Source organism: Nansenia antarctica (genome assembly GCF_963989245.1).
Source record: "Nansenia antarctica genome assembly, chromosome: 5".
Classification (NCBI taxonomy): Eukaryota; Metazoa; Chordata; class Actinopteri; order Argentiniformes; family Microstomatidae; genus Nansenia; species Nansenia antarctica.
Window position 1 is genome coordinate 10,832,055 of NC_137690.1, and position 10,809 is coordinate 10,842,863.

Consider the following 10,809-nt stretch of genomic DNA (forward strand, 5'->3'; position numbering starts at 1 on the left):
AAGTGTGACTTTAACAAGAGCAATCCTGTTAACACTGTGTGCCTAAGAGTAGCTTACAGACTCTACCTGTGACTGTTCAAGTTCCCATGGCACATACAGAATCACCTGACAATATGTTTAGACATAAACCCGAAAACTGAACTGAGATAAGGTGTTCAGGGGGAATAGGCTAAATGTTTTGACTTTTGGAACCTAGGACCTCAGTGATCCCTAGGAGGGATGGGAAATGCTTCAATTGATGACCCCTCACAAAAAATACCCTTTGTCACGTTGTTAGTTAAGATAACAAGACCTTGTCCTTGAACATTAAAGCTGATAATGTATCATAAATAATGTAGTTATAGTAGTGTACATCTGAGAGACATCAACAATGTAAGAACATCAATAAATTACAAGTCAATGAAAACTTAAAATCATTTAATTGTAAATTCCCTTTATTTTTATTACAAAATATATGCAAAAGACTTCTGTATTATACTAAACTATATTCTCAGATCTCACATTCGCATGAATTTGTACAAACCAGCAGTCAGTGACTCACACTATCAATCAGATAATGCATTCTTTCCCTACCATATACAGTAGCTAAAGCAATGGGTTTAACAGTTGCACAGGAGGTGTCCGCCATTTTACATATGCAATGTGCAGACATTTGAAGCCAAGCCGGTTAGTTGTCTTTTTCAGTGGCACTCCTTGCTTGCTTCAACATGTGAGTTAAAGACATTGATTTTGCAGTTTATCATACAGTATACTGCTCTCATCAAGTGAACATGTTAACAATGGTCTACGACCACTTAAGTGTTATAGCTTATCATAGCACCTTTGCGAAAACATTTTTTCACTTCAGTCTCTTATTTCAAAAGTGCATTCTCTCCCTAACATTGCACATTCTATGACTAAAGGCCTTGTAAGAGACCATGTACATTTAAAAGAGGAAGAAAAATCTTCTCTTTTAGTTATGACTGTTTCTGTGTTTAAGAAGGCTGTATTTGGCAATTAAAACAATTTGCAAAAACTTTCATCAAAACATTAGGGTATCATTTACACAACTAATATTTCATTTCATAATCTTTCATTGAATGCTGCTATCTCTTTGAAGATGTTGCCTATGTTCTCTTTGATATTGTTCAATTCAATTTCTATTCGACCATCTATTTAATTGACGCATTGGCCTTTAACATTTCAGAAAACCAGAGTATAAAGCGAGAATGTACGTACATATCAATAATTAAGTGCTCATAGTCAACTGCTTAAAAAAAAGTTCATGATAGAAAAAATAGAGGAATAAGAATCTGATTTCAGACATTGCTTCATGTCCGTTTCCAACACAATGATGATGATGATGATGAGGATGATGATGATGAACTGAAGCTCTTGAGAAGTTTAGGAAAGCACTTGAAAGACCACAGTTTGTTCTAAACATCTTGAAATCTCTTTAAATATTAAATATGTTTGTATCCGTCTAGGCATGAAGACCCTTTTTCTTCTGTGTTGAGATGTGCAAACTTTGAAATAACATTGTCCTGTAGTCATCCCAGGGCGGGGCGGGGGGGGACTCTGGGCTCCATGAGAAACTATCTGAACCATGGCACACAAGTTCTCAGGATGCTTTCTTGGTACAAGTCCCAGGGGCGTCTTGCAAGTTTACCTTAGACCTGTAGGAAGATCAAATAAAATTCAACTTTTAAACACTTTTTTTAAGTTGTTTTAAGTTTAACGTTTTTTTCAAAGTAAATCAATTCTCAATCAAAACCAATAGTGGACATCAGTTCATTGCATCTCAAAGCTTTTTAATGATGTTATACTGATGCCTGACAGATTGCATCATGGGTTCTGTACCTGTTGTGTGTCATGTGACTCTTGACCAGGTGTCCAGCAGCGAGGGCAGACATGAGAGACAGCTCCCCTGCCAGTACAGTGCCACACACCACCCTGGCCAGCTGGCGTGCGTTTTCTCCCGGGCACTCCTGACAGGCCCCCTGCACACCCAACATCTGCAACAACACAGAAGCCGTTTTAAAAACCACATAGAGAAGACCAATGTCCACAAGCATTGTGTGTGTATGTGCTACATGTGATTGCATTTCCATGTTGATGAGGATGTGCATGCGAGCGAACAAGTGTTTGCGGGTTTGTGTGAGCATGTGTGTGTGTATGTATGTATGTACCTGTAGGCAGGCTTGCTGCGGGCCCAGGTTGGTGCCTCCTCCCACAGTGCCCAGTTCTATGGAGGGCATGGTACAGCTGATGTACAGGTCTTCTCCTGTGGGTCCTGCCGTCTCCATCAGAGTGATGCAGTTACTGCTGCCCACTGTCTGAGCCGGGTCCTAGTATAGACAGGATGACTAGTGGTTAGTGCCAGAAACAAAAGTTGAAACCACCCCGTATACCATACCAATAATTGTGATGACCACTTTCAAGGGACAAATTAGATGCTGACTCACCTGCCCACAGGCGATATAGATAGCTGCGACTAGGTTAGACGCATGTGCGTTGTAGCCCCCGATGCTTCCAGCCATGGCCGACCCCACCAGGTTCTTGTTGATGTTGACATCCACCAGGGATTCAGTGGTGGTCTTCAAAACCTGGACCACAGGGGATAAACGATTAGTCACAGAACAAAGAACAGTTACAAAAAAGGAACAAACACAGTCCAGAGAATTCCCATTCCTCTACTAAACGATAGAAAGTGAGAGACAAGACAGACAGACAGGAGAAATGTGTGTCAGAAGTATAGATTTCATTCTCATTCTAATTCTATGGCCACAAAACAATGAGTAGTTCCTGTACCTCTCTGACTACTTTGGCTGGGATGGTTGCTTCACACACGGCAGACTTGCCCCTGCCCTCGATCCAATTGATGGCTGCAGGCTTCTTGTCTGTGCAGAAGTTCCCACTGACAGCCAGGACCTGCATCTCAGGGAACTGCTCCTGGAGTCTGGCCAGAGCCTGCTCTGTGCCCTGAAGAGACAGGAAACAAACCCGCTATTTAACACCTACCAAAGACAATAGATGTATACCATGCACACACAAACACACACACAAAGTACACATCAAGTACACACAAAGTACACAATACACACATACACACCTTAGAGATCATATTCATTCCCATGGCGTCCCCTGTCCTAGACTGGAAGCGAATATACAGGTTTCTACCAGCTAGACCGATCAGGAGCTTCTGCAAACGAGCAAACCTGCAAAAAAAACAACAACAGGAAATGTGACCATCATTCAACTACTACCGGGTCTGCTTTACAGTACACATACGATTTCAACCGTAGAAATAGAATGGATAACAAGTTGAGCTGTTAAAGCATTCTATTTTGTATATCTGAGACTCCAATGCTTCGGCTAATTTAACCACCGACCTGCTAGTGTTGTCGAAGGCCTCTTTGATGGCCTGGAATCCCTCTGTGCTCTCCAGCCAGGCCTTGATCTCTGCCGCCAGGCACGCAGAGGGCAGCCTGACTACTGGACCCCGGGTCATCCCGTCTGCTAGGATACGACTACTGGCACCGCCGCTCAACTGTGGGAGGGGCACACAGGGAGAGGGAACAGGTTAGGGACAGGGCATGGTGGTGGGTGGGGGACTGGATAGAATTGAGTCAAGGCTCAACCTCATAATGGGTATACTACTGGTATAGATTATTTCTATATTGTATAGCACACGGGTTGGTATAATATAAACTACTATCCTTAAACAGCTTTTCTTCTGAGACAAAAACATTTTTGAAATGTTTGAGGTGGCTGTAGCATGTTGGGTATACGCCTTTTCTCTCTCCTTAAACAGGCTTTGTCTGTATGCTGTATAAGTGGATCTCACACTTGTGTCACACTCACAGCGATAGCACGGCAGCCTCGGTTAGTGCTGGCCACCAAGCAGCCCTCTGTCGTTGCCATGGGGACCTGGAACTGCTTCCCGTCCAAATGCAGAGGTCCGGCAACTCCCACTGGCACAGGCATGTAGCCAATCACATTCTCACAGCAAGTTCCCATCACCTGGCAACCAATGGAAATCACAAGGTGTCAATTTACGGAATTGAGAAAAGGAATTGAGAAGAGGAATTGAGCTCTGTAAATGACTGTGTGCTATCGTTCTTTCAGTATTTCTTAAGCAAAACCAACTGGCTTGAGCCTTTTAGGTGTGTGTTTTACCTTAGAGTAGTCATAGTCAGTGTAGGGCAGCGAGGAGAGGGCAGAAGGGTTAGGGAGTTTTGAGGAGAGCATCTGCCTGCGTATGGCCACCCCTCTCTCTGGCTTTTCCATCATGGCCTCCAGCTTGTAGGCAGGGATGTTCTTGGAGTTCACCAGCACCACCACCTCCGCATCACTAAGGAAACAGGCCCCCATCTGCAGGGACGAAGAAAACTTTATTGACTCAAACACACAGACACACACATATGGACACTTGCATGAGCATGCATACACACGCATGTACTCGCACACACGCACGCACACACACACGCACATTCATTATATGTGAGGAGTTGGACTGTCAAACACTCAGAATGAGGACATCAGACTATGGAGTCACTAAATGTGCCTGCTCTATTACTGTCCTGCTCTAATCAGTTAAGCTTTAAGCAAGTGAGTAAATTATGTTAAGCTTGTTACTGCCTACTTAGAACACACAGAAACCCAATGCTTGTTACAGGGTCGTATACGGTATAACTATGAAAGACTGACATTGGACATTGGTAGTAAAACATTGTGAAAAGTGTTGTGGTCAATTCCATTTCAATTTGTGGTAGGTTGTAGCTAATTCAATTATGTGTGAATGAATTCTGAGGAATGTCTGACATTCAACCCATCACTTCATCACTTGTACTGACTGATTGGAAGGGAATTGACACTGTGTGTGTGTGTGTGTGTGTGTGTGTGTGTGTGTGTGTGTGTATGTGTAGGTGTGTGTGTGTGTGTGTGTGTGTGTGTGTGTGTGTGTGAGGGGCTTACCTCTGGGTTTTTTAGGATGGACAGACACTCCTCCAGGGGTCTAGGCTCTGAGGGGATGTTGGGCTGAGGTAGGTCAGCCCTGATGGTCTCTTTCTCTGTCTCGTCCTCCACTGGCCCCAGGACAAAAGTGGTCTTGGGCTGTGACTCAGTGGTCGGAGCAGGCAAGGGTCGGATCACTTCAGCTAAGAGAACAAGGAGAAGGAAGGGGAGAGAAAGACAAAAACATGATATCGTTTGGAACGAGACTCTGAGGTCAGTGAAAATTCAATTTCCGCTATGGCGATTAACAAGATGATCTGAAATTCCACTAAAACTGTGATTTTTCAGATTTGGGGTTCTTCCAGTAGTACCTCTCTCCTCCTTCGTAGCCACAGCCAGGGCAGGGGTTGTGGGGGCGGTCTTCAGGGGGGACATGGGGCGGGGGGCAGCCTCCATCCTGTAGCAGGTGTCAGGGGTCCGGCGGTGGGTGAGCACGGGCCCAGCCATAGGGCTCTTAAGGGACAGGGTGGACTCCATCTCCACATGCTCGAAGAAGATGTACTTGACAGCCAGCAGCAGAGCCAGGCCCAGGCAGATCACCTGCTCTATGTCCATGCTGATCATTCTATGGAACAAAGGGGAACCATTTAACACTTTGAACAGGGTTTTGACTTGACATAATTATCATCATCTCCTCTGAGATTCTTTTGTATTTTATCTTAAGGAGCACATAGGAATCTAATTCTGCTTCAGAATACTGACTCAACCTTAGATCAGATATCTTACAGGTAGTAATAATCTAAAGTAAAAGGGCTTAACAGTGACCTGAGCCTAAACCCCTGAGAGCGAGCATTTCCCAGGCCATTGCTGCATACACTCACCTGGACATGTAAAACTGCCAGAGGGGTCCCTCGGGGTCGATCCTCTTTGGGATGTGGTCGTCCAGGCTCAGGCCCATCTGGGGCACATCCAGCGTTGTGTTGATGGAGGAGGGCTCGGCGATCCATCTGCTGTGGGCGTGCACCATGACCAGACCAAGAGACTAGAGCCAGACAGAGGGAAGGGACGGAGATGTCAGCACAGCTGATATTCCCTCACTGGCCAATGACTGTGAGTGGGTGGAACTGATCCCCTTTATATAATACTAGCAGATAGGTTCCTTGTCCTGTATGAAACGGTCCCCTTTGTTGTCTTACCATGATCATTTTTACTCTTTGGGTGACAGGGTTGGGCTTGTTGTCCTCCTCCTCCTCCAGCACTCTGGAGAAGTGGCTCAGCTGCCAAATGGGGCGGCCCTCCTGACTCTCCCTGGACAACTGTGGAAAGGACACATACACACATGTCAAGATACATGTACAGATTAGATTAGATTAGATTCAACTTTATTGTCATTGCAGAGTACAAGTACCAGACAACAAAACGCAGTTTAGCATCTAACCAGAAGTGCAATAAGTGATATAAGAACATGATACACACATAATAATAATAATAATAATAATAATAATAATAATAATAATATATACAGTATTCAGGACACACACACACACACACACACACACACACAACCTTACCTCTAGTACCAGGGAGACACATGCAGGGAAGAAAGTCATGAAGACAAAGTAGTTGGCCAGGACGGACATACAGCCGAAACAGCACATGATCTCCAACTGACGGACACCTGGAAGACACAGGACGACAGAAAGGAAGAGTGAGTCCCACCGTCCACTCCCGCGCTTATTGTAACGTCATCATTTGCATGCAGATGCGTGACATTATGACATAAACAACTAGTAAAAACCAGGTTACACCAGTAAGAAAAAGTTGTATTCCAACACATTTTAGCAATATAACTCCACACAGTACACTAAGATGAATCCCAATCAGAAATTACCCACAACCATCTCTGTACCTGACATGGTTCCCACCCCGATCACCAAGCACTCCACGAGGGCATCTAGGGTGAACGTGGGCCCAAGGACAGCCATCCCACGAGCAATGTTGTCCCTCACCTCATCCTGAGACACGAACACACACGGGGACGTGTCAATCAAGACCATATACTGTGACATACTGTATAGTGGTAATTATTTCACTGATGAGTTACAATAGGGAGGTCAACTCTTCAAAAAGTACCTGGGAGTTGGAACTCAAGGCGTACTTGGCGAGATTGCAGGCTTTGGAGAGGTCGATAAGAAGCAGGAAGAAGGGTAAGGCCTCACTGGAAAAAAAACAAAATGGGGGATGTTTACATACTGTACATACTGTACATTTCCAATCTGACGAGTTAGCAATGGAATGCAAGAGTAAATGCAGCAAGAGTTGATCAGCAATGATGAAAAGCTCTAGTGTGTTTGACCATCTGGCATTGATGGTTACATTATTGTTTACTTGATTGATTTTGTTGCGTTATACTTACTTGAGGCCAGTGAGTTCTTTATCCAGAAAGTGAATGACCACAGTGCTGAACACAAAGCTGGAGAAAATGGTGAAGAGTCCAGCAATACCTACAAAGAACATTTTAACACTATAAGCTACAGTACATCAATTTGTAAAGGTGAAAACAGGATTTTCAATGTTGGTCGAACAGGATCGACCAATGTTCAATCTTCACTGGAACAACGCTCACCTAGGATATATTTTGATCCTAGTTGTCGCAAGTTCTGGAACTGGAAGTAAATGTAGACGATGGCTATGCATCGTGTGATAGTCAGGATGATGATGTCACTGCTTAGAATTTGCTGTAACAGAGGACAATGAAAAACCAATGAAGTCATAAAATCATAAAGGTAATGAAGTCAACATTGAAGATTAACTCAAAGTAAAGTCAACAAATCATTCAATGGAAAAAAAAAAAAGTAATCCCGTCAACAATGATGATAAACTCCAAATAACTGAAGATTCTTATGAATAGGAGGAGTGTCACAATTGTCATACTGGACATCGGCCTAAATTATCCTTAAGCAACGTGACAAACAACCAACTCCCTACCTTTTGTCTCGTGCCCTACTTTCCAGAGCCTACATTTAGTATCTATACTCCAAACCATGAAAGGTAGCCCAAGTTATTGTTCTTGCATGACTACACTTGAATGCTCACAATGAAGTTGGTGGAGTGGAGAGGAAAACAACTACTCATACGCCGAAGAAGAATGCTCTAAGAATGTCCTAGTAGAGTGCAGAGTGAGACATAAGCTCTCACTCAACTCCCCCCCCCCCCCCCTCCCTAATCACTCACCCTTCTCCTCCTCTTCTCAGTCCTCCGCTCCCCTTCTCATCTCTCAATCCCCCCCTCATTGAGCTCCCCCCCCCCCCTGCTTTCAAATCCCCACCCCACCCCAAATTAGGGCATAGAGTCATCGATTTGTCCGTACCTCCTCCATTTTGGGGCAGTCGTAGTTCCAGCCGCAGATCTGGTCATTGCCGGTGAACATGTTCATGGACATCATGCAGATGGTGAGGGTGACGGTGCCCACGATCACCTCCCAGGGGTGGGAGGCCACCAGGAGGCCGTGCATGCGGAACAGCCGGGTCAGCATGGCAGTAGAGGACGAGGATCTGTAGTGATATAGGCCAGAGAAACAGACTAAAACTAGGATGCCAATGATCTAAATCTCAAGTGCCATTTATCTAAGCTGCTTATTAGGAAGAATAACACCATGATTTCTTATTGATAAACAACGACTCCAAGTTGGTTTCAGACACACTCAATGTGTACTAGCCTGTCTGCTAACCTGTGCTGTGAGCAAAACAAGCATACAACAAAGCTTATGGCTAGATCATGGACCATGGAACAGTATGTCGCAATGACAAAAAATGACACATATGCTGCAGAGACTGAAACCAGGAAACATATGACGGTTTCATGTTGTTAAGGGGAGTGTCTCTGAGATGGAGAGGAGTTTATTTGAAGCCCCAGCAGGAACAGTGACTAAGCCTGTATGCTCTCAGGGCGACGTACACGAATCACACCCAACAACATGATTGAAAGAAACTATAATACTGTTATAATATTGCATGTACTGCGTTTCGTAGTCGAAAGCCTAGCCTACATGTACATTGACCACACCAGGAACCAGGTATCTACGCAAATAAAAGTGCAACGTCATGAATAAAATACAGACATATTTCTATTTTTCCCGGCGCACACAAGGAGAACAATAGACGCTCTCTCTAATCCTAAATACAGCTCGTGAGCTTAGAATGATAAGGTTCTATCTCCGTTTAGAATGATAAGGTTCTATCTCCGTTTAGGGCAGTTCAGATATTGAGCGTCAAAGTTTTTACATTCCATTATGTTCTGTGAGATGGAACCTTTGTATTTTATGAATTACTAACTCAAAAATGTCAACAGTTTAAAAAATAACACCACACAGGCATTAATAAACACCTAATGGATCAGATTATGTAAAAAAAACCTCAATTTTGACAAAAATGGAGATAGAACCTTATAATTCTAACGTCACGAAACACTAGGCTAGGCTTCAGAAACGCTATTGGTCAGCGTTCCAATTCCGAAAGGTGCGTGCGCTGCGACAATATTATTTTCAGGTAGAAGTGAGAATTTTTGCGCACGAGGGATGCTGAGCAGATTGTACGGGTTTGACGATCACAAGATATCGCTGGTCACGAACACAGTTGATGTTCCATATCTGCATGCCATTGAGATCGCCAAGCCATTTAATATGTAGGCCAGGCCCTAAATATAGCCTAAATCAGAGTGCTACGTTGCTATACCTCACAGTAGAGCCGCTTGTGCTTAGTTGATATGACATAATGTCCACTTGGAATAACAACAGGATGACCAGTCATCAATATCGCCCTCGCCGTCTATGTGCAATCACACATTCACACCATTATAGCAATGACCAAGCCTTAACCAGGATGCAAATTATTCACACCAAAATAATGTGAGTTCAACACAAACAGGTTGAAAAGATAAGATCGGGCTTACTTACCGGTGTGAGAGAGGGTCAATTGAATTAGAGAGCCGGCTTAAATGGATACGGTTAAAAGCCAGTGGTCAGTCCTGGCTTGCAACGGCGCAGTTATAATGTAAGCCTGACTATGGAAGAAGCCGTGTGCATATTTGTGATATTGATACAATAAATACTAATAATGCACACGACTGTTGTTCCCACGTCCCACACCGGAGAGACAGAGGCAACCGGCTTCTTACTGTAATGTTGTGCACGAAAGAGATGGCACGGGACTGCGTCATCCGAGACCTTAGCCAATCACGTTGTAAATCTGCCCCGTTAGCGCCTAAGTCACGCCCAGTTTCCTAGGCGACAGTCACGGTGGGCGTGTCCAGAGGGAGGACGCGTGATCTTACCACTTTAGCTCGAGCCAATTTCAGCGAGGTATCGGCAGGGCGACGGCGCATCATTGGCCTAGGTGCATCATTGACTTTGAACACGAACGTGAACATATTTCGTTAATGATTTTCTGAGGTTCTTCAAACACTTAAACGGAACTGACTCGAGGTCAAATAGAAAAATAATCATGCGCTGAGCACTGCTCAAACCAGTTCATAAAATCTGGGCCAACTTTTAATTTAATGGATATTTTAATCATTTGAAAGACAATTAGCCTGATGGGTAGGGTAGGCCTATTTCTCATCCCGGTAAGGATCTAAAATACATGCCTTGATGAGACCTTATATTTAGTCTGTAACTTACATGGATCTCCTCACATTTCTATGGATATCACATGTGGTTTGTTGGTGTCCACACTCCTACTTACTCCTACTACACACATGTTCACATTTATTTTAATTTTTTAGTTTAGCTTTTAGTCTTTTGACCAGTTTTGTATGCCTCTGTCTCTGTATGTATTCTTTTGACATTTTTGTGCAAACTAATGACTAAATTGTCAA

The 10,809-nt window shown here is 43.9% G+C and overlaps 1 protein-coding gene across 1 annotated transcript; it reads right to left on the reverse strand.

Annotated features, from left to right (window-relative positions):
- Nucleotides 1-428: 428 nt before the first annotated feature.
- hmgcra (3-hydroxy-3-methylglutaryl-CoA reductase a) lies at nucleotides 429-10,066 on the reverse strand. Its single transcript, XM_080532749.1, has 20 exons — nucleotides 9,890-10,066; nucleotides 8,306-8,489; nucleotides 7,562-7,673; nucleotides 7,352-7,439; nucleotides 7,069-7,153; nucleotides 6,845-6,950; nucleotides 6,507-6,613; nucleotides 6,132-6,251; nucleotides 5,817-5,977; nucleotides 5,307-5,560; nucleotides 4,957-5,138; nucleotides 4,159-4,353; nucleotides 3,844-4,002; nucleotides 3,372-3,529; nucleotides 3,092-3,197; nucleotides 2,791-2,961; nucleotides 2,445-2,585; nucleotides 2,169-2,327; nucleotides 1,840-1,994; nucleotides 429-1,655 (listed from the first exon to the last, which is right to left on the reverse strand). The coding sequence occupies exons 2-20, from the start codon at nucleotides 8,468-8,470 to the stop codon at nucleotides 1,601-1,603; spliced, it is 2,679 nt and encodes an 892-aa protein (XP_080388875.1). The 5' UTR covers nucleotides 8,471-8,489; nucleotides 9,890-10,066; the 3' UTR covers nucleotides 429-1,600.
- Between the last annotated feature and the right edge of the window lie 743 nt (nucleotides 10,067-10,809).